A 23234-nucleotide genomic window follows, 5' to 3' on the forward strand; every position below is an offset into this window, starting at 1 on the left:
AGTAATTCATATATATTTAGAAAACATAATATTTTATCATTTTATATTTGCTATATACAGATGATTCTGTAAAATTATGCAAAGGTTTTTCAAGAAAATATATGGACTTTTGTCAAATTTTACTACTTTATCTTTTAGCCCGAGTAGGGGTTTAAAAAATTATTATATTTGTGCATGCATTTCGAAACAACATATTTTTCTAAAAAAAAAAAATTGTTCAAGTTAAGAAAATGCCTTTAAAATGTTAAAACATGTTTGACTATTTACGATTTTATTTCTATATATTGTCAAATTTCATTCTTAGTATGTTATCTTTATTTTTATTTTTATTTTATAATTTTAGTCATTTTTACTATGTGTCGGTGACGTATGTAATGTCACATCAATATTTTCGATGAAAAATAATTAAAATTACTAAAAATCGAAAGATGCAAGATTAAAATTGAAATTTAACGGCATAAATGATCAAAAGCACAAAAAGCCAAACATACAGACCAAAAATACAATTTTCTCATTAGCTTTTTACAATTTGTTTTGCGAATAAAATTAAAAAGAAATCGGCATATATCTATTTTCAATACAGTAGAAGTCTGATTCAATATAATTTCTATGTAAATAATATATTATGTGTTCATTCATCATATGTTAATTATCCTTCAAAACACAAAGTACAAAACATAAAAGGTTACTTCCAGCTCCAGAAAAACTGCGCAAAACAGAACAATCCTAAGGAGAAGGGATAAAGCAAAAATGCTAACAAGCAAGTCCATAGAGGATAAGTGGTGCGTGAGTAAGCCATGATGCCTATAATTGCACACACCACAAAAACAGTTAGCACTTCTGCCGAATAATTCCACGTTAAATCTTTGGCATACACAATAGCCAACAGTGTTGTCAATCCTGAAAGGTTGTTCATGATCACTCCGCCATAAATCTGCATCATCCCAATTCATAGAACATATTTATAATGATGCTAAATTTAATTCGTAGAGAATTTTTTGGTTATATATATATATATATACCTCCGAAAATGTTAAAGAAGCAGATCTTTCACTCTTACGGCTGGCGGGTAAGAGTGCTGCTATTAGAGCTCTTGCATTCATGGCCAATGGAACTATCACGAATGCTATGCAGAAAGATGGTAAGTTCATGGAAAACGACAATCCTAGAATACTCTCTGTTAGAGGTCCTCCAAGAAAAGTCAGGACAACAATGCCAAACAGAACTTTGATTACTGATATCATAAGTGCCCATTTGTCATGCACTTCATGCTTCCACACAATCTGCAAATTAATTCAGAGGTAGTGGGCACAAATATTTCAGGTTATTGGTTTCGTGAAAGAGTGGGTGTTTGCCAAAAAGCAAAACAACACATAGATTGTTGTTGTGACGATATAACTCAAATATTTTAAACTACGACGGTCTAAGCCCTATAATATTTCTATCATCATGCATGCCTTATCGAAAGTGAAAACAGTTGACGCTATGTAGCCCTCACCTTGTCGAATTCATCTATACTCTTTGTCTTGTCTGTGGTATTTGCTATTCGAACGGCTTTATTAAGCCATTTTGTTACTCCAGCGACAAATTCAGGTTCATCAATTATACCATTATTGTCTTGATCAAAATCTTTGAGAAGCTCCTTTACTATGTCGACGTTTTGCTGAATTTCCCCAAATTTCACTGTACTTATTAATTGCTCTAGTTCAGATTTTGATATAGACTTGTTTTTGTCAGTATCAAATTTCTTGAACAGACTGCAACAACAAAAATGTCTCGAGCAAGTTAAGGGAACCAAAAATAATAATAAAGATAATGGATCATAAAGAACAAAAAATATTGAACTGTTTACGTTTGAATACGCTCGATGTTTGGCCTTCCATCCTCTGCAATCAAAGATTCAGATCTAAGCAATCGTGTTTGAGCATGTTTTAAAATCTTTGACATTATCCGGTCTATCTCTTTAGGATCATCTTCTTTCTTCTCTTTAAATACTTGAAAAAGCTGCATGCAGAAAATAAAAAGCTAATATTAGAACAGAATTATAAACACCGTTACCCACCAAAATGCCAGTATTACATTGATTGAGTAGCTTTCTTGCCTCATGAAAAATGTTCCCTGAACCAGGATTGCCATGTTCTGGTGAACTGGTTTCATCAATCCATTTCTTGCATCCGTTGATGAATTCATGCTCATTAATTCTCATGTCACTATCGAAATCAAATGTTTTCATAATCTCAGAAACTGCATATTTGTCATCAATTTTCATTTTCCCACTTTCCATGATGTCAAGAACCAGCTTTTCTATCTCGGTTTTTGTTATACATTGACTCTTATCTTTATCCGTTTCCGTGAATAATCTGCACAAAAAAAAAGAAAAAGAAAAAGCACACAAATGGCAAATTCAGTTATAACAGTACTAAAACTATTTCATGAACATTAATGTTTCAGCGTCATTTAATATGTTACTTATTTATGACAGAAGTGTTGAGTTTCCCGTCTTCATTCACGATGTTTCCTAGCCGTCGCACGTGTTTCAGAAATCCAGCCCTCAGAATCTCATACTTGGAGTAGTCTAAACTTCTTTCTTGAATCCAGGGGTTCAAAATCTAAACAAGAATATATACAAAATTTAAACATGTTAGAAGTAAAATCATCTCACGACTGATAAAAATATAAACCATAAATAAACTCAGAATACCTGATAGAGAAAATAGGAAAGCAATGAAAAGACTGCGACTAAAAGTGCTATTAAGGTCAACAAACGGTTTGCAAATAAATTCTTGAAAACATTAACCAGCTCCACAGCAATGTAAGGAATCAAAGAACCGAGCATAATCCCAGCTGTGGTTCGAGTCTCTCGATCAATTGAAACACCGGTATCTGCAGTTATGATAGAATATTCAGCCCTGGTAGATAAAAATATAACCACTTTCTTGGCAAGTTTTAAGCTATAGGCCTACCTCTCAAGCGGATTGGTTTTTCATTGGCTGGCAAACAATCCGAACACGATGTTCCGGTGGTTGATTTTTGAGGTAAGTCTCTTCTACCAAATATCACACATATACCCCAATGCAAAGTAAGACTAAAGACTGTGATTCCAGCGTAGATACCGATTCCAACTGAGACGTCAGATTCAGCACTCTCTTTGTCCATGAATACTCCAGTCACTGAGGAACACAAATAAATTTGTTGAAATCTTCTCGGTGCAATTCATATATTTTCAAAGAAGTCATACATGAAGTTAAACTTTTAGTATTCCTGAGTCCGCTTGTTTTACTAACATACAGAACAAGAAAATCAAAGAACTTTACTTACCAATCATCAGCATCATCGACGGTAAGGCCATAAGAATTCGAAAAATGATTCCCCCGAATTTTCCAGTTCCGAGAATATGGAAAAGCACCTTACTCCCTTTCCCCAGTTGCCTTTCTCCATATATGAGCAGACCTTGATAAACAAATATCTGGAAGATGAACCCTCCAGCATTTTCTGCACATGGAAGGAAACCATACTTATGGGTGCACCCGCCATGCCCAGGCGACGAATCGGTACTCGAAACAATATACGAAGATGGATAATTCTCAACATCACTAACTCCATCTGAGATCAAATCATTTGAAGAACTGAGTTGTATGATTCTTCCTTGAACTACGCTGCTAAAGAAGATCAGAACAATCACGTTTAATGCAAGAGCAGCCATTGCCAAGTGGTAGGAAAATGTTGCTACAGATTGCATAAAGAAAGTCGATTGTATCCAAGTCATGAAAATCAAGGAATTTATATTACAATATCCAATATTTTACAAGGCTGACAATTTAATTAAAAAAAGAGTAGGATAATGTATTTCAAGTTATCATATTTGGACCTTTCTTCCTTTTTTTCACGTTTAAATTATGTATTCTATGGTGTTAGAGAGTAACGTTAACGACATGAAACATATAATACATTGGATTCTTTAGGACAGAAGCGTACAAAATATAATGAATTTTGGGCACAGGAGATCGATGGTTTTCTTGGGCACAAACAGAAGAATGTACACGCCGATATTGTTGAAATAGAGTAGCCATGAAAATTCTATTTTGATTGTTTCAGATAGTACTGTCAAACAGGCTGCGGAGGGTCGAGTTGGCCCGCCAAAAGCCGCCGTGGGCTAACCCGTGGCCCGGTTGTGTGAATGCAATCACTCGACCACCCTTGGTTGTGTGAATGCAATCACTCGACCACCCTCAGGCCATCCATCTTCTTTAAGATACTTCCCGCAGAATCGCATAAAAACATTAAGCTCCATATGGCTCATACTAGAAGGTTCCCACCTCTACTTGAGAAGGAAACGTTAAGTGTCTATACTCAACAAGAAGTGTAACTTGAAACTATACCATAGATTCCAAGAAGTTAAACTCGAGAAGAAGGATTCTTTAGATTAATTGTTCTGAAACGGATTTCTTCTCGCGGTCTAGAATCTAACATAACAAGAGAATCAGACCTGTGGAATCTGAGTCGTTTTTCAATTCCCGTTTCGCCAACTATGTTGGTAGTGGCGTGTTTCTATACTAAATATAATATATAGTCCACGCTTAAATGGCCATATCTATTGTCCAACGTATTCAAAACCACCCGTAACCCAAAAAGAAAAATAAACAAAGATAAATTAACTAAACTGACCCAGAAGATGAAGAACTGGAGGGGTTGTAGAATAGAACACCGCCTTCTTCATCGTCCACAAGGAGGGGATTTTCAGTCCCTGGCTTCCAGAATCTTGCCATTACCAGCAGAAACTAAAGACGACGATAGCGCGAATGCAGACAGAGCGCGAACCTAATTTGATTCCATTCTTTTGGAGTCCGACCCGGACCTTATTATTGTTGTTTGCTAATCACACTTCAATTTAAGGTTGGATTTCAAAATACTATCAATTGTCATCTGTTGATAACTTCATTAATCGCTCGAATCATAGAAACAAAACCAAGCATACATCACATTCTCTAATTTAACCAAACCACTAAAAAAATTTATTAAAAGAACATCTTCTAAAACTACAAAATATACACCACCGAAATATTTTGTCTTCCTGATTTTGAAATAGAGATGGCAACGTCCGAAATCCGGCGGGCGAGACAAGTTTACTTAATCATATTTATAAAAAAAAAAACAATAATAATTATGTGTTTTCATATTAAAATATCAAAATAGATTGCACACCTACCGTACACATTTATGTGAGCATCGATGAGATGTCACTCACCTATTGGATGTGATGAAATATAGAAAACTTATGCATCTAATGTGGATGAGTGACATATCATCGATAGTGTGTACGATAGATGTACAGAATATCAATATATATATATATATATAGTGGCGGGACAAGTTTACTTAATCTCGATACATATTTGTAGACCCGCCTCTAGAGTCTAACTTGCTCCAAATAAGGCGGGCTTAATAATTAAATCCGGCCCATCATCATTTATGGAACCGAGGTGTAAAAATCGACTCATTAATTTTTCAAACAAAGTCGAAAAATATTTCATTCATACTCAGAATTATTTGATTCAAGCTAAATTCAAATATTTTTGACGTCGAATTATTTTGTTAAATATTTCATAAAATTTCAAATTTTTATTAAAATAATATTATTAAAATATATATATATATGTCGAGTTTTTATTTTTTAGTGAATCATATATTAATATTTCAAGAGCGAATTCATGCCTGAAAATATTAAAAATTAGCTTTCAAAATAATACACTTATGTAAGCTAAAATTCGAGCATTCAATTTTGGCGATATTCTGCTAGATTCGATTTATTTACACATTCACAATTCACCATCGGTTATTCATAATAACACAAAGACAACTCGGATATTACATTCAACCTTTTCCTAAACTATGTTCGAGACTCGAGTAAAATCCCAATACATGTCACTCTGCAAAACATGAACCGTAAATTAATTAAACTGAAAATTCTACCATAATCTCTCGTATCAAAATTTCTCAAGAACATGAAACGCACAGCTGAATCAAGCTATCGGAATCCTCTACCCCTCCCACGGCCACCATGCCCCCTTCCTCTACCCCGAGCATCACTTCTCCCTCCGAGATGCCGAAGACCTGCAGACCTTGAAAAGTTGTTCTGTGTACTCCCAGCTCCACGTCCCATTTTCGCAGGACTACTTCCAGCATCATTCTGAGCACCAAGAGGACGCTTTCCTCTGCAGATAATTAAAGATGATGTGCAAATGATATATAAGATATATGGTTCAAATATTAGCAGATGAAATGTCATTTCCAGTAAGATTTTTAGCTGCAATTAAGATTAAAATCTACGTGCTACCACTTTAAATGAGCAGGTAAGTCATTCATACCCGACAGTTGCAGAAGCAGTTGGTGGTGAAGGTTTTATTGCCTCTTTCCAAGATAAGTTAATTCTCTTGTCTCCAATAAATGAGGGTATCTTGGAATGAAGAGGCTAATTATGGAGGAAAAAACGAAATAATTAATCAAGGATAACCATCGTTCCAAATGGCAATGTTTAATGTGATTTTATTTACCTGTGTCATAGCCAAAATATTGTTGCAAGTTCGTAACCCGGTCGTGGTGTTCTGCTTCTGGGTTTTCTGCATATTTAATATAGATGTAAATTAATTGATATCACAGTAAACAAGCAAACATACAACGGTGGTCAGTAATATGGACTCACAATGGTAGCCTTTGCCTCATCGGATATGGCAGCCCCCAATCCTTTACTATGATCTGCCATTCCCCGAGTTAACTTCTTCATGGTTGCACGGACTAGGTCTTCAACACAATTCAACCTGATGGATTAACCAAGTTTTCCTTCAAATATCAAAACACGAAGACTCTGACAACGCAAGAAAAATGTAACATAGGAAAACCTCCATCCAAAGTAGCCTAGACAATATGACACGAGATAAAAATTGGCCAAACTCCCTTCCAATACTTTTAATCCACGCATATGTTTACTGTCAGGGTAGATAGCCAACAACCTAACCATTGGTCATAGCTTTTTTATATTTTTTTTGTAAAACATTCTTTAATTAAATCATAAGTTATATGTATTTTTTGACAAACTATGCATCTGTATATATATACACGCTTGGACATTGATGAATACATTGAGGTTACCACAATCTATGGGAATGTAGTCATACACTAGATGTCAATCATCAAATACTTCTTCTGTGACTAAAGTCTCTAAATTATGTTCTTACTTAATTAGCGATCAAGAATAAAATTCCCCACCTGACAAAATCAAAACTAATATTCATAATATAGTGTTTCTGCATTTCATCATTGCCAAGATAAGACATCGACTCACATGAATAGGAGTCCATATGAAATGAATTCATTGAACCACTCTTAACCTAAATTTCTCTAAATGGTTTCCACCATTTGAGTCGAGAATTATGTTACAACTTTGTAGTCCAAAGCATAACTAGGGCCATGGAGCCTGAGGCGTAAGGAGAGGCGCAAGCGTCTCACCGAAGCAAGGCACACATTTTTAAATTTTTTTAAAAAATATATTTATTTTAGAATAAATACATTAAAATATGAAATGATTAAGTCACAATGTGACACAAAACAAAACATAATTAATAAGTTCATAGTAAGTGGTAACATGATTAAAATTCTTCAATCATCCAAATCAAGTTATCTTCTTCCATCGAATCGTTAGAATCCCCAGAACTTTCGGACTTGTATTCTTCTTGGTCTTCAACATTTCTTGATCAACATTAATTTCTTCTTCCTCCTCATCCAAAAGATATGATTGGATGTAGATGTCCTCGCCTCGTTCTTCTGTTCAGCGCTCTCTTCTTCTGATTCCGCATTGGGGCGTGTTAAGTTGCTAGGGTTTGAGTTTTTTGTTTTAAGCAAATAATTAAAAAAATATATGTGCGCCTGAGTATACTTCCAGGGCTAGTCCAGGCGAGCGTTTGGGCTTCCCTTAGGGAATCACTGCTCCTAGGGTCCTCACCTGGTAGCGCCTCTTGCTCACACGAGGGCGCCTTGGGTTAAGGCGAGAGGCGCCACCAAATGTGGACCCTTAAGGCGAGATGCGCCACCAAGCGAGGACCCTGTGCCTGGGGTCATCCCTTGAGGCGAGAGGCGCTTGCCTTTGACAATTATGGTCCAAACATCATTAAAGTTCCGGCCAGTAGCATTGTAACTTGACTTGTTTTCTATCTCTACAAGGTCACAATTAGAGGTATAAATAAATTGAATCGAGCCAAATATATATTAAGAAAATTTTAAGGAACAAATTGGATATATTTGAGCTCAAGTTTGATAAAAAGCTTGAAAATTCTAAAAAATTTGCTCGAATTCGGTTTATCTTAGAGCTCGAGTTTGAGTTCAGCTCGAAACATTTGAACATGTTCACAAGCTATTCGAACTATTGATCGAAACGATTACTTGAAAGGTTATATATATTTATTTAATATATAATTATATTATATTAATAAAATATTATAACTCGAGAGGGGTTCGCGAACTATTGATCAAATGAATCAAATATTTTTTAGCCGGCTCGATTAGTTTGTACCTTTAGTCACTATGTAGAAAATTCGGTGTTATTATGATTTGGATGGGAGTTGGTGAATCGTAGTTGAAGTTTTACCATTCATACATAGTGGAATGTCCTATATGTTATTTCAAGTGTACCATTCGGTGTTATTATAATTCAGATAGGAGTTTGTGAATCGTAGTTGAGGTTTTACCATTCACACACAGTGGAATGTCCTATATGTTATTTCAAGTGTACCATCCTAATCATCTATTCCCTACGTAAAGGCGTATTTTGTAAAAAAATCATTTTTATAATATCATACCGATTGGCTGTGATGCTTTGGGATGTACACATGGTTATTGAGGTTTCATCATTCATACATGTGGAACGTCCTATATGTTCTTTCAAGTGTACCACCCTAAAAAAAAAATTTAATAACATATGGATTGATTGTGATGCCTTGAAATGTACATATGATATGGTTATTGATTTCATAATGGGGTAAACAAATATTGGATAGCGTTATGGTTTTTTCTCATGAGTCTTAGTGTATATAATTTCCTTTGTGATTTTAACTCTATATTCGAACATAATCCAGATGGGGCTCGAATTGCAGGACATGTAAAGAAGACTGTGTTGTACTTAGTAAAACTTAAATCAAGAGCAAAAAAAAACCTCCTTGATATTCAAACCATCTGCTGTGGCTCTTCTGGATTCTAACGAGCCTTAAAAATCGTGTTAGGCAAAATACAAATGATTTCAATCCTTGTTTCAAAAGGATCATTTCCAGCCTATTCACATGAACCAGAAAATAGTCTCGTGCCAATTCTTTTGGGGTGATCTCATTCGGTATGTGCCGAAAGAAAGATTAAACATGACAGGAAAAGATTCTACAGTTGCATCTAATACAGGACAAGACAGAAAGTCGATCCATCCACAACATTTGCGAGACGTTACCTATGCATGTGAGTTATTTATTCATAAGAATTGTTTTGAAAAAATTGATGGCCACGAGTTAAAGAATTAAAGAAGTTTATTATTTTCTGGTATGTATCAACTCACACATACGAAACCTCAGCAATTACTCCACAATCAACATTTGGCACCAAAACATAGAAAATCAACTTGTGGGAGCTTCGTAGAAGTTGGGGAACCACATCTGATGCGAAGGTTGGAAAATATATTGAAGTTAGCAGCAATAAAACCCTAGCAATCTATGGTGTCTGATCTATGGTGACCATTACATGCCCGCTCAAAAAGAAAAAAATGGTTGTTACCATAAAATTTCTTAAGAGTTTTCTTGAGGCCTAGAGTGATATGGAACTTTGTAGTAATGCTGATTACATCTTTCAACTCTTACTGTTCGAAAAATAATGCTTTTAACAGCTTAGTGAACTCCCCGATTTTTATTTTTATTTTTATTGGTGCGCCATGGATCAGTGGAGCTGCATAGTCTGGATGTGGTGGTGCCACATAAGAAAATAAAGACAAGTGGAAAAGCCACAGCCAATGTTCACCACTTCAAGCAAGACGCTTGATAGGAAACCCTGATTCAAATGCTATAAATTTCTACACTTCAATAGAAGGTGTGTTTTGGTTAAACCCCAACCGGAGAAGGTACCCAAGTACAAATGAAAATATAATTTAAAAGTATATACACATATTAGTTAATCTGACAAACACCACATTTCAATTAGGAAAAAATCATGCCCAGAGTAAGTGATAAATCGAATAAACTTACCTCTCTGAGAAATCTTTGTACAGCTCAGAGAAGTCTTCTCCGAGCCTATCTGATGGTTGCCCAGTCACGATTTTGTAACCACATAAACTATTAGTTGCATTAGGAGCCTGTCCCAACCACAAAAGGAGGATGAGCAATGAACATGAATGTGAAACACAAAATGAGTGAAAGATGTATGGTCAGGGAATGTCAATGACCTTATGAGCTAAATGGTGGAATCTGTACAACAAGCACTCAACAGAAGTAAAGTTCATTTCTTCTCCTGCTTTTCTTTGAGGCATGGCCTTCTGAAACATCATAAAAAATGTTGCATGAGGCATAATCCTCGTATCAGAAAAAAAAATACCCAAATTAAGTTCCTGTTGTCAAAAGACTGACTAGACAAAACAAAATAAGATTCAAGATTGCATTCTTGGGTATGAAAGAGAACGTATGTTAATATGTTTCTATTCACACACAGATATATATAAAGAGAGAGAACAGTACCCCAGCACAGTGAAAAAACAGGGTAAGAAAATAATCTATTTTAAGGTGGAGGTGGATGAAACATATAATTTTCTGTTTTTAACTTTTTCATGTACATATCGAACATTCATAGCAATACCGTAAAGAACGTGAAGTGTAGATTCTTGAGCTTGCCTTTAAGAGTTGAACAACAGATGGGAGAATTTGTCTCGAGTCTTGCGGAGATGTGTAAGGTGAACCCTCAGCAAGGTTTTTAAGCAGGTCTACTTTTCGTTCTTCAGGAAGCTGGCAACAAGCAAAAAACAGTCATATTCCTGACTCAAAGATCTAGAATGAATGCACTACATCTTGGCATTTTCAAGCAAGTCCAGCCACCAACAAAGAGCAGAGAACCACTATTAATTCCATCGACATATAGCATTTTAAATCTATGGCCCAAATAAGTGCTGTTAAACACAAATAAACCTCACACAAAATTTAAAAAAAAAAAAAGAAATAGAAATTGTGGATTGTGTTTGGATATGCAATCCAACAGACCAAAATGCTTCTGTGAAGCTCGTCTGGAATACAAAATCTATTCAATTTCTTATCCCAAAACATGCAAACACAAATACAAATAATCTAGACAATATCCACACCTACTCATAGTTCCCAAGGAATAAAAAACATTGTATAAACTTGAGCATGAGGCAGACCTCAAGAACCACATTATCAAACTGTGTATGTTAGTAATTTAATGGTTGAATACCCTTTGCTTGGGGTAAGAAATATATCTGTTACGAGTCTTACGACTATGCAAAATTGATAAAAACGTACGAACACTCTCAAAATGAACTCAAACACAATAAACATCCATCCAAAATTGTATAAATGATCTTCAAACAAAAAAAAAATGTACAAATGAGAAAGACTGTGAAGGCCAAAGTAAGAATAAAAATTCTTTCAAGATTTAACAGATTCTTGAATACTCTACGTTTCTCGATTCAAAAGCACCCAAAAAATATAAAGGTGCAATCTCGCTGCTTAGATTTCCCAATTTTCAAAACAATATTGATATGTGTAAACAGTATAACGTTTCTCCATTCAAATGCACAAAAATAACATACAGGTAAAATGCCACTGCTTAAATTTCTGAAATTCTAATCAGTATTATTATGATACTCAAACATTCTATAATAGTCCAACTTTAGCCATGCGCATAAAACATAAATCTAGCCTAAATGCCTGGAATTTTGCAAGCCTGCACAGCTACATATGATATGAATGATACTTTTTCTTTCATCCAGAAACGTAATCTAGCTACATATGCAAGTCATTCTCGATTATAATGAAATAAAAGTTCGCTAAAACAAGTCCTTCAAAATGGCACATAAAAGCACATAGCGCAGTTGAAATGTTAACCTTATCACAAACAGGAAACATGTGCTTGTTCAAGTAGTTGAAAAACTTGCTATTGGATGCACCCCTCTGCAAATCAAGTATGAGTTATAAAACAAACACCATGAAATAACATAAAAGGAAGATGGCCTTGAGGAAAAGCTATGAACCTCAAAAAATGGAAGAGCCATAAACAGACAGGAAATCAGTCTATCATTATGATCTCCATCTGTAACCTGCACATGAGAAGATTCCGATAATTGAGCAGATCATAAACTGGGATTTGGAGATGGATTTTTATTTTCGAACTGAGAATTCACAACCATTGGGAATCAGCACCAAACTCCAAGATGTGCATACATTGACAAATAAGTAGGCGAAAAAAGCTACTAATATCTTTATTAATAGTTACTAGAGAAATACTCACATTGAATTGTGCATCAAGATCAGCTTGGTCTTCAATTATTTCAATAAGTTCTTGTACCCGCTCTGGGGGAGCTTTCTCACCAAACATGGTCAACGTTTTCAAAAAATCCATAAACATCTTAAATTCAGCTCCTGTCACATCTCGTAGACTCTGCAATTTAATTCCACCAAAAATGCATATTATTTAAGTATTTAACAATCACATCCCATAAGAACTGCTTTTAACTTGGCATTTTTTGCAATGATATTGGATTCTTAGATCGTAAACTAAAAATTTTGAAAACAAGGTAAAGATTATTATGGTGTGTTAAAAAGATGTTAACTGGGACATGTACTTTTCACAATATCGCAATTGGCACACGAGTATTGCAACTACTGTCAAATAAGTGCATGACTAAAGGGCATGGTCAATTAAGTGCAAGATTAAAAGGCATGCTCACTCCATCCATTTTAAGGTACTTTAGACCTTTTGCAGATTTAAAAATTATAGAACAGAAAGGTGTAAAGACTCTTATGTGACTATCTGGCTTCAAGTCATCACTAGTTTATTTCTTCACTTTCTTCCCAGTTTTCTCTCCAGTGTTGCCGTGAAAGTTTCTCCCACTCATTGTAGTACCAGTGTATCACCACCCAACCATGAACTACCACCGACATTGTTTTCCATCCTTTCCATAAACCATCATAACCACATTTTGTTATATTTACACGTAATTCTTACTTTGTACTCTCGAATTAAGTTTCATGTCCATAGACAGAAGGTAATGGCATTAGATTTCCCAATTCAATTTCAGTTGGCTGATACTTGCCACTATGATCAAGGTAATTTCACCAATATCCACACAACACTTGTGTACCAATTAAGCTATCATGAAAAGCATGTCTACCAAAAATGACATTACTTGGAACACATGGATAAAAAATAGATTTTGCCCAAAAAAATAGATAATCTTATCAGATATCAATACCAAGGAAGAGCTAGAAAAGGAGAAACATAAAGGAACCTTTTTAATCAAATCGGTAATGTGCCTCTCCATTTTCTCAGGTGGCCTTAAGAGCTCAGCTTTGAGTGGGAAGACCTGAATAACAGATTTCAATGGAAGGAAATAACAAAGGTTTATCACTAACTTCTAAGACCAAAAAAGGAAAAGCAATACTATCAACTCAACATTAGCCACGTAATCGAAACATATATCTTCTCACCTTGTCTTTAATAAAAAGTAGGGTCCTCTCACGAAGATTTTCATCAGTTATCTGCTCATCAACACTCTCAATGTGCTTAAACAGGGCTGTCAAAGAAGCTGCGACAAGAACAAAAGAGTATATGGCTATATGCTCTCTTAATGATTCAAGACCAAAACAAAGTAGTAACACCACCAAAGGTAACCCATAACTCATCCCCTTCTACAATCCACAAAAGAATAAAAAGACATGAGGCGAAAAGGTTAAAAAGCGAAAAATCTAAATTTTAGTTGATTATGAAGTAAAATTGAGTTTGTAAAGATTTCAGCATTAAAAGGTAAATTACGGTCGACGAATAGGAATAGCCCATTTCAATTAACAATCAAAATATCGAGATGGTCGTCAGTTCAATTAAAATGTCAATATATGATGATGGCAGTGGCTAACATAGTGAGTAGTAACATAGCAGAATGAAATGATCAGAACTTTGTGCATGTCAGTAGCTCCTGCCCCATGATGATCGCAACCTCAAATAATCACACAGTTGTTCTAGAAGCATTTAGGCCCTTGTTTTCCGATGGGAATCTTGGTAGCATATGCTTGCTAATTGCCACGATGGTTAGTTATACAAATCCAAAATATCGTGATAGCCACAAAGTACGCCATGAATTCAAGGAATGATCAATCACTAAACCAACCTCGTGGGTTGGGTGTAACACCTGCGTGATACTATAGCACTGTTCATTGTTCCTAAATCCATGTGCCTATATAAGGTGCAAAATACAGACCAGACACTCGTACAATTCAAATATCAGTAAATTACCTTTAACATCTTGCCTCAGTAAGGATAAAAGTGCTTTATTTACTGCATCACGCTCCACATTTTCCTCTAAAGCCATCAAGAAGACAAAAGGTTACATAAGAAGTAGTGTGTTTCTTCACTGTTAGTGGCAACGTACGTGTAACATTACGTGCATGACACTTTTCGCATAGGTATTAGGTACTCGGAACACTTCATACCAGCAGTGAGGAGTTGCGCAAGAATGTCGACAATTTTAGAAAGGTGCTCGGGTGTATCTTTGCAGAAAAGTGGAAGCCCTCGAATAGCTTGCACCCGAATCTGAAAATGTGGTAATTAGAAAGCAAAACATTTAGAGAATGCAGGCTAACAATTTCAGGTTTATACACATAAAATTTAACTCTTTGGCACGATTGAGATAATATGAAAGGAAAGAGCTAACCCCAAGTTCTTCCGCTTCACACAAATCAAGATGCGCATCGACAGCATTAACAGAGAGGCCAGGGAAATACTTAAAAAATCTCGGAATCAGCTGCGCAGCTAATTGTCTCGCCTTAACACTACTGCTTTTCGCCGCCTTTATTATGTTCTCATAATCCTCGGCGTGCTACTCAGAAACCATAAATCGTACGATTAAAACCTAATCTTCCAAATACCTCAAATTCGAAGTTCAATTAAGAACCAAGAAACGCGGAATCCAAAATACAGGAAAGAGTAAAGAATTTTGAACCTGAGACTTGTCTTTGACCTCATTGAGACGTTCTCCATACTCATAAAGCTTCTCAATGTCTTTCGAATCGTCCGAGACTTCTGCCATAGCACACTCAGTTCAAAGTTTGAGAAAAGAGTGACAGCGTGGCTATAGTTACACGATCCTTGTATGTAGTGTAGCGTGACGCACAATATTGGCGAGTGTGATGAACCAATGCCGTCTTGTTGAGGGGAACTGTTTGACCGGTGAGGAAAGAGAAGGGACCCGACTCGAATTAATTTCGGGCTTGTGTTGTGATCCATCTTTATTCGAAATGTTTCTTTATTTTTAAATGAAAAATATTTAAAATTATTAAAATAAAAAAAAAAATCAGACCTAATAAATAACCAAAAAACAAACTAAATCGTAAAAACATTAATATATACTAGTTATTCTGCACACGCGATACGTGTGTCTATAATATTTTTTATTATTATCGATGAACTAAAGTAAAATTTGACAAATTATGGAAAGACCAAATTGATATTTGAATTTTTTAAATAATAAAAAAAGTGTATGTTGAATTTTTAAAACAAAAAATGAAAATATAATATTAGTATCATACAAAGGTAAAGTTGGAAGAAAAAGTTGGTGTCCTTCTTAAGTAGTTACTATCATGCTCTCAACCTTAATATGATATAAAAATAGATAAGACCAAAATACAAATTATTTTAAAAAATCACATATATATTTATCATAAAAAACATCATTAAGGATAATTTGTTATTTTTTTAACATCATTAAAAAATACGACTGTTGCACAAAATTCTATATCATGTGGTAACATAGGTCTCATAGTTAAATTACAATTGTCTCGTATCATCCGTAATCTTAAAAATCAAAAAACATATTAAACAATCTCGAAAATGGTGTAGTAATGAAAATTAGTCTGCATAAATCATTATTTTAATTTTTAAAGTTCTTAATTAATTGAATGTAATCTCTAATAAGATTTTACACAAAAACTAATCTATACACAAATAACATGATCACAGGATTGCTAGTTCAAAAGTAAAGCTGAGAATGTAATCATACAAAATTACTAGCTCGTAATTGGTAAATTCTCTTTTTTATGTCCAAAAATATTATTTTTTATTGTCGAATACATTTCTATCATTATAAATAAAAGTAGCTGTAAGCAGTAAGCCTGATATGCATGCATGAAGAATGAACTAACCTTTAAATGAACAATTTCGAGGCAGAAAATCTCCTTCAAGGAATATGATGAGATGCTGAAGCAGTAGCATGTTCTTCAGGAACTAGAATACGAACAAGTCAATTGGTGACCAATGTGCGCACTAATTTTCACCATAATTTTTTTACAGCATTCATAATTAGAAAAAAAAAAAGTGCCCTCCCAACCACCCCCCTAAAAAATAGATAGATAAAAGTTTCAAAACAACGGAGGACTAAAAGACTTGACAGTCATCATTGACGTCGGAAAAAAGAGTACAAAAGGAGAACATGCATTTGCTGAGGTGTGAACTAACAGGGAAGATGGAATTGAGAAAAGCAACGAGTTGCTCTAGTAACACCATGCAGATATAAATCTTGGGAATTGAAGCAGGGAGAATTCCAAAGTACTATGAGACCAACACCAGTTGAGATGATTAGAAGCTCTAACGAGATTGCACGCAGACGCCAGGCAACACATGCCAATGGCTTTATATTGTCATATTTAGAGATACTTCACATATTAACAACCTTTGGGCACAAAAGAAGAATAAGCCAGTGTCAGCTATCTTAAAAAGTTATTTTCCCAAAATTCACTAACCACAAGTTCCATTACTTCAGATTTTCCCTCTTTATCCACTTTAGCAACTTCTTGTTTCAGAGAATGAAAACCCTGAAATTGACTATTGATATTTTACTATCTTCAAGAATTGCAAAATTAAGCTGTTGAGATGGGATGTCACCATAAATATAACATAATAATATAGAGCATGAAGAAGTTTGTTTTCCTCCTTAACAATAATAATTTGGCAAAACAGCATCGGAGAGAGGGCCAAATTCACACACCAAGGAGTCCACTGACCCTCTTGGGGTTTGTTGGCTTCGTCCCTCTCATTGTAAAGGTCCAACCCAAAACTAAATGGCAGCCACGCCTGTTATAAAGTGGAGAAGCCATTCATTGCTCTTCCTTTAAAGTAGACTGTAATATTTACAACCAAATAATTGGTTCATGAATCATTTGTGTAATTAATTACCTCTCGAACTACAATGAATTTGAAAAGATTGGTTGAATGTGAAGATGAAGATGATTCTGACTGTTCATTAGACAAGAAAACCCGAAGAAAATGCTACATCGAAAGAGACCATTTAACCAAAGGCAAATAAAGAGAATATTGGAAACTATGAATAAAAAAAGAAAAAGTGAAAAAAAAAAAAAACACCATCTTATGCAATTCAATGAGAAGCTGATAACTTTCCATTATTAAATCTAGTGAATCCACGTCCTGATCATAATATGAAAAACTGACTCAAACATTTTCCTATATATTCCACCAAAATGAAAATTAAGTCAGTGGAAGCATGTCATATATCCATATTAATTGATCTATTAAGCCGATTACGGTTGTGAACAAATATGGAATCTTCAAGTCATATGTCACAATTTACGATAATCATTCAAAAAATGACGAAATTTTATGGAATCTTTAAGTCATATGTCACAATTTACAATAATCATTCAAAATTGACGAGACAAAAATTTCTTCATCACATACCTTGTGGGTGCGCTTCCGTTATCAGAAAGAAGAGAAGCAGTCCGAACAGCTTCAAGAAAAGCAAGTCCTAATTAAGTAAAACAGACAAAACTCGAAAGGAAGATGGCAGGTAAATAACACTGGAAAACACTATCAGAATTTTAACCCAATGAAAGAAACTAGAAAAAAAAAACGCACCGTCATCCTTGAGGTGATGAGAGAATTTGAAACGATTGAAGCCGGAGTTGTCGAGTATGGCCATTGTGTTCTCTTCCATTCCTCCGTACGTGCCTTCGCCAGCAACCCTTCGCATCTCGGTGTCCCAAGTTCAGAGATTCCCCAAATCGAAACCTTCACAGAGAATGAAAGGATTGCTGTGATACCAAATGCCGTTTGTTGTGCAACTCTCCCGCCATGAGTACTTTAAGTAATTGTCGCCGATTGCGAAAAGTATTTTAATTTTTCAAAAAAGAATATGTTTTGTTTTTTTTTTATAAATTATATTGTTCTATGCCTTGTTTTTTTATATTTATTATTATTTGGTTATTAAATGTTTTTTTAAAAATTCATTTTTATCATGATTGTATTGATGAGTTCAGATAATGTCTATTTGAATTGATATTTAAGGGTCTCGGAGAAATAACAGGCAAATTTATCATAATTTATGAAATCAACGATCAACAACCAATATATTTCTTTCTTTGATTTTGAAGAATAAGCGACCATTATCTTGAAAATCCAAATTTATCGTTATCTTAATACAATTGTCCATTAGTTGATCCAAATGTAGCGTGTTTTATAGTGTTGCGACCTGGCTCATATATTGTTTTGCTCGTCGGATAGGACAATGAAAATGTAGAGATAACTTGAAAAATAAGAATGGCTTGATGATTTGTTAACTCGTTACACGACATGATGCAAAAATGTTACATCTTATTATTCCGCCAATCAGTGAGAAAGTGACTGAATTTTTTACTTATTGTAAACAAAAAGACAACTTAAAACCTCAAAAAAGATGTAATAATAAACTGCTAAAACATGGTCAGAACCTAACAACTAGTTAACAACTAGTGAACTGTCCATGCCAATATTGAAATATATATAATTTGGTATCCAAAATCCCATGTCATTGATCTATGGATTGGTCCACAGAATTATCTCAACATTGATGATCAATGAGATCATGAAATTCATTGCCATAAAGACAGGCCAGGATATATTCATGTATTTATATATATTTTTTTAAAAGAGTATGCTACAGCTTGAAGAAGTACTGGTTACAGTTATCGTCCAAATACAATACAATGAAAGGGAACTAAAATGGGAAAATGGTTTAACATGACTAGCAGCATGAGAATATAATACTGATTACGAACTAAATATGGTTTTCAAATATCCAAAAGCATAATATCGCCATCTTCTACCAGCATATATGATTATTTCCGAGCTTCCATCTTCTTCTGTTCCTTTGCTGCGTGTATAAGTAAAATGAGATCGGTTGGAGAGAAAGGGGAGAAGAAATCTGCACGTAAGTTTTGGAGACTAACCAGTTTTCTCCTCCTCTCGTTTCTTAGCAGCTTCAGCCCTTTGCTCTCGTATAAGAGCCAGACGATCTGCAAATTATAGAAGAGAAGAATACACCCATGACTTAAAAATCATTTTTAGCTTTACCAATAAAAAATGAATAGTAATTAAACTTTTAGGGTTTTGGACAATGAGAACATCTTCATGTCAGCACATTACAATGGTGACCAAATTTGGTGAGTGGATGGCTCCATCTCAGATATTAAGATTAGAGAAAAAACAACTAAATTAAATTCACTTCGAATGATCAGTCCATTCGAGGTAAAAACAGAGGAAGATAGTTTATTCGAGAGGAAAAGGAAGGTTGAGACTTGAGTATAGTAAAAGATAGGCATTCTATCAATTCAGATATTGAACTCATATGCAAGAGCAACCTCTTTTGTCGGTTACTAACGAGAACAAATACCATGTGCAGTCCAAAATCCTTAGATTCAAAGAATTTGACAGGCTCAACTAATCCTTTATTATCGTCATCAAAACTAAAGACTAGTGGTGTTGAACATTACACCCATAAGAAAGCCACAAAAATGGTTCAATCCATAATGCAACGAAAGATAAAGATTATTTAATAAAAAAAGAAGAAGAAGCACCAATTACTGCATGAGTTTCCAAGGTCCATGTGTCAAGTTAGAACAAGCAATGCAGCGAAAGAGACTTCTAACACTCAAACAAGGATAAGGTACAGCTGAGAAGCAGGTTGAAAAACATTACCCAAGTCTTTCTTTGCTTGTTCAGTCTTCCCTTGTTCTTGCAGCTTCATGTACCTTTCATGAGCTTTCTGCTTTTCAATCTCCTCTCTGAGAACAATAGCAAAATGAAGAATATACAGGTTAATACAGTTGAAAGCTCAGTATAACATAGTTCACTCCACCTGTTTTTTAAATTAGCCTGTATAGTCACTGAACACAAGAATGATAAAAAAATGCAACAGCATCTAAATTCCACATACCCCCCTCCTTCCCGACAAAGAAAAAACTGAGGCTAAATGAAGTTAATACGGAGTTGCAATTCAGAATAATACAATGTAGTAGGGTAAATTCTCTAGAAAAGAAATTCTTTAAGCTACCTTCTACATATTTTACCGAAAATTATAAAGTCTAACTGCGAAATAGAAATGGAATAACCAATTAATATTTATAATCTTGTCTCGGAAATCTAATAGCAGGTTAACAATAGTAATAACAAATATTCACAACCTTTCCCGCCTTGAAAGCTCAGTTGTTTTCTCCATCTGCAAGACAAAAAAAACAATGAGAAATCAGAACATTATAAAAGGGCAGCTATTAAGTTAGTAAATGACTAACTGGAGTAACGTACATCAACATCACGTGCTTTCAAGTTTTTTGTCTTCACCAAATTAGGATTTTCAATCTTAATGACACCCTCTGCACCTTTTTGTTTCTGTCAACATTAGCAAATGAGTGAACATATGTTAGCAGTCTGGCAATTTCAACCGAAACCAAAGTGCTCAACAAAATCAAATCACGGTGTACTAACTTCAGGTTCATCATCAGACTCCTCTTCAGACTCTACATCAGATTTCTCATCTTCTTCCACTTCAGCCTCTTCCTGTAACACTAGTCGTATGTCTAAGAAAGCACATTGACGAGTGTATGAAACTTACAAGAACACGTATGATTTATGCCATATCTATTGGTTTATGAAAGGGGGAGGAAAACATTTGTAAATAAAAATGTGAATAAAATAAGAAGGGTGAAATAAAAAACAATAAATATACTAAAATAGGTCTCAAAACGTAAGAGTAGATAAAGTAATTATAATTCAAAATTCAGCAGTTCATTTCTTAGCTCCCATAATTTTCACGAAACAAATACCAAACTCCTAAAAACTCGTTCACTTTTATCCTTATGATGGTCGGGATAATTATGGTTTATAAGAAGATCGACATCATATATAACTATTCTATGGTTCTTTAATATTTAGCGTGCTTAGGCAGACAAGGCACATTCCATCATTCTATGTAATATAATTCATGGATAACCAAGTGAACAACAAAGTACACGAGAGTTATAAACAACTATTATCAACAACATTGGTTGTATTTAAATTAATATTCATTTTCTCAGCATTGGTGCTAAATAGATAATATCCCAGGGTATGCTTAGCAAAACTGGATAAATGAAACATAATATATCCAATATCGGCGAGTACAAACGTTGAGAGAAATCTAAAGCAATACGATTCACCTGTCTAAATGTGCGAGGACGGGATGCAGATGTACCAGCCACTGAATTCATCAAAAAAGAAAGAAATAAAGAGTTACATACGATGAGATTTTATGAGAAAACATCAAACATCAAGAGAAAACAACTTAAAAACACACAACTAGCAAGATCCCCGCATTCCAAATTATAAATGAAAGAAGCGCAACGGGACTAAAACGATAGATAAAGAACACCTAAAAACCCATAAATACGGTACACAACAAAATAATTCACAGCTTAGTCAAGAACTCGTCACCAGCTCAAGAATCACGACTCACCCCTCTTCCCTCTTCCCCCAACATACGTAGATACTAAATCATTTAGATCTTAGACATCCCCCGGTATAACAACAGATAGAACAGCAAACAAATAGAGGCACCGAAGAAGATGATAATTACGGGGTAAACAACATACTCATCTGTTCAGGCGTGGAGAACTGGCGGCGGCCAGTGGGCTTGCCCTTGAACTTCCCTCTTCCCATTTCAGCGCGTGTGCTCTCCTCGATCCAAAGAGAATGATTCCTTATCTGCTTAAAAATTAAGCAGAAACAAACTCACGACGCTTTGGATTCAAGAAGCCAGCAGATTCCAAGCGTTTATGTCCTCTCTCTCCTTGACTGAATCGAATCAATCGATTCCCCTTCTGTGAAGTGTGAACCCTTTTCTATGCGATTTTGTATTAGACCTAAAACAAAATCCCTTACAGAGCTCGGTTTTTCTGTTTTCCGGATTATTTGATGCTAGCATAAGGGTAGTAGCCTAATACTAGATACAAGGCTCAAAATTGATTTGGATATTTGGGGTCCATAAATTTATGTAGACCCCACATATCCAAATCAAAATTAAACCCTTAGATGTGGTGTGAGGGGTACTAACCTTATGCTAGCATCTCATCAACCCTGTTTTCCACCAGCATCTCATGTTGTATTATATAACTGATGATTAAAATTAATAAACATGAGTAATTAAATAAATAATTATTTATTTAAAATACAAATAAAATCGATTGATTATAGATAGTATGATACGGGAAAAAATTAAATTACACATTTTGAAAAGCTTCTTTAAATATAAGGTTTTGTTGTTAATTTTTTTCGATATCACTATTACATATTACGCACAGTTGACCATAATTAAAACATGTTTCTTCAAAAGAAGTCGGCATGAGACAATGATTGACTTGACTTTTGTTGATTTGTAATTGTGTTTGATACGATTAAATAATATTGTTTTCGAAAAAAATTTAAAAAGGAGTCTTGTATCATAAGGGGTAAATGACACTCTTGAAAAGAATACTTTATTATATGAATTACTTTAAGTAAAAATTTGTCTTTCCAAAATATGGTTTCGAGTATCGTTGCGATCAACTGAGGGTCATTGCATAATCGAATAGAATTATCTAAGTTCCACTCCAGCATAATTGAAGTTCTAACCTTCAAGTTTAACTTGTTATTCG

At 34.7% G+C, this 23234-nt stretch overlaps 3 protein-coding genes and 1 long non-coding RNA gene across 4 annotated transcripts; all 4 read right to left on the bottom strand.

Annotated features, from left to right (window-relative positions):
* Positions 1 to 594: 594 nt before the first annotated feature.
* Positions 595 to 3754, bottom strand: LOC140821772 (sodium/calcium exchanger NCL-like). Its single transcript, XM_073182373.1, has 9 exons — positions 3319 to 3754; positions 2964 to 3170; positions 2702 to 2883; positions 2470 to 2609; positions 2102 to 2360; positions 1853 to 2004; positions 1499 to 1757; positions 1023 to 1283; positions 595 to 934 (listed from the first exon to the last, which is right to left on the bottom strand). Exons 1-9 carry the CDS (start codon positions 3737 to 3739, stop codon positions 686 to 688), a joined length of 2130 nt encoding a protein of 709 aa, XP_073038474.1. The 5' UTR covers positions 3740 to 3754; the 3' UTR covers positions 595 to 685.
* A 2068-nt stretch (positions 3755 to 5822) lies between these two features.
* LOC140821780 (apoptosis inhibitor 5-like protein API5) lies at positions 5823 to 15520 on the bottom strand. The gene is made up of 16 exons (XM_073182383.1): positions 15245 to 15520; positions 14957 to 15121; positions 14736 to 14835; positions 14539 to 14604; positions 13737 to 13834; positions 13538 to 13612; positions 12538 to 12687; positions 12281 to 12346; positions 12135 to 12200; positions 10908 to 11018; positions 10466 to 10555; positions 10269 to 10375; positions 6701 to 6815; positions 6552 to 6617; positions 6366 to 6469; positions 5823 to 6212 (listed from the first exon to the last, which is right to left on the bottom strand). The coding sequence occupies exons 1-16, from the start codon at positions 15329 to 15331 to the stop codon at positions 6026 to 6028; spliced, it is 1653 nt and encodes a 550-aa protein (XP_073038484.1). The 5' UTR covers positions 15332 to 15520; the 3' UTR covers positions 5823 to 6025.
* Positions 15521 to 17661: 2141 nt separating this feature from the next.
* LOC140824502 (uncharacterized) lies at positions 17662 to 18482 on the bottom strand. Its single transcript, XR_012116361.1, has 3 exons — positions 18169 to 18482; positions 17992 to 18058; positions 17662 to 17757 (listed from the first exon to the last, which is right to left on the bottom strand). It is a non-coding gene; the product is annotated as an uncharacterized lncRNA (long non-coding RNA).
* Positions 18483 to 19159: 677 nt separating this feature from the next.
* Positions 19160 to 22494, bottom strand: LOC140821789 (uncharacterized). The gene is made up of 8 exons (XM_073182394.1): positions 22194 to 22494; positions 21762 to 21802; positions 21052 to 21123; positions 20872 to 20955; positions 20751 to 20785; positions 20266 to 20351; positions 19518 to 19583; positions 19160 to 19441 (listed from the first exon to the last, which is right to left on the bottom strand). Exons 1-8 carry the CDS (start codon positions 22258 to 22260, stop codon positions 19407 to 19409), a joined length of 486 nt encoding a protein of 161 aa, XP_073038495.1. The 5' UTR covers positions 22261 to 22494; the 3' UTR covers positions 19160 to 19406.
* Positions 22495 to 23234: the final 740 nt, after the last annotated feature.

Source organism: Primulina eburnea, chromosome 2 (assembly GCF_022965805.1).
Source record: "Primulina eburnea isolate SZY01 chromosome 2, ASM2296580v1, whole genome shotgun sequence".
Lineage (NCBI taxonomy): Eukaryota > Viridiplantae > Streptophyta > Magnoliopsida > Lamiales > Gesneriaceae > Primulina > Primulina eburnea.

What these genes read in the sequence shown, in the direction of transcription:
- LOC140821772 (XM_073182373.1), bottom strand. Translation starts at nt 3,739, where the DNA reads ATGCAATCTGTAGCAACATTTTCCTACCACTTGGCAATGGCTGCTCTT. An exon ending in AACATCGAGCGTATTCAAAC is followed by an intron (nt 1,758 to 1,852) that starts GTAAACAGTTCA and finishes TTGTTGTTGCAG; the next exon opens with TCTGTTCAAGAAATTTGATA. An exon ending in GTATAGATGAATTCGACAAG is followed by an intron (nt 1,284 to 1,498) that starts GTGAGGGCTACA and finishes ATTAATTTGCAG; the next exon opens with ATTGTGTGGAAGCATGAAGT.
- LOC140821780 (XM_073182383.1), bottom strand. Translation starts at nt 15,331, where the DNA reads ATGGCAGAAGTCTCGGACGATTCGAAAGACATTGAGAAGCTTTATGAG. An exon ending in TTACCGATTTGATTAAAAAG is followed by an intron (nt 12,688 to 13,537) that starts GTTCCTTTATGT and finishes ATTAAATTGCAG; the next exon opens with AGTCTACGAGATGTGACAGG. An exon ending in ATCTTGATGCACAATTCAAT is followed by an intron (nt 12,347 to 12,537) that starts GTGAGTATTTCT and finishes TCTCATGTGCAG; the next exon opens with GTTACAGATGGAGATCATAA.
- LOC140821789 (XM_073182394.1), bottom strand. Translation starts at nt 22,260, where the DNA reads ATGGGAAGAGGGAAGTTCAAGGGCAAGCCCACTGGCCGCCGCCAGTTC. An exon ending in GAGCTTTCAAGGCGGGAAAG is followed by an intron (nt 20,352 to 20,750) that starts GTTGTGAATATT and finishes TATTGTTCTCAG; the next exon opens with AGAGGAGATTGAAAAGCAGA. An exon ending in ACGAGAGGAGGAGAAAACTG is followed by an intron (nt 19,442 to 19,517) that starts GTTAGTCTCCAA and finishes TTATACACGCAG; the next exon opens with CAAAGGAACAGAAGAAGATG.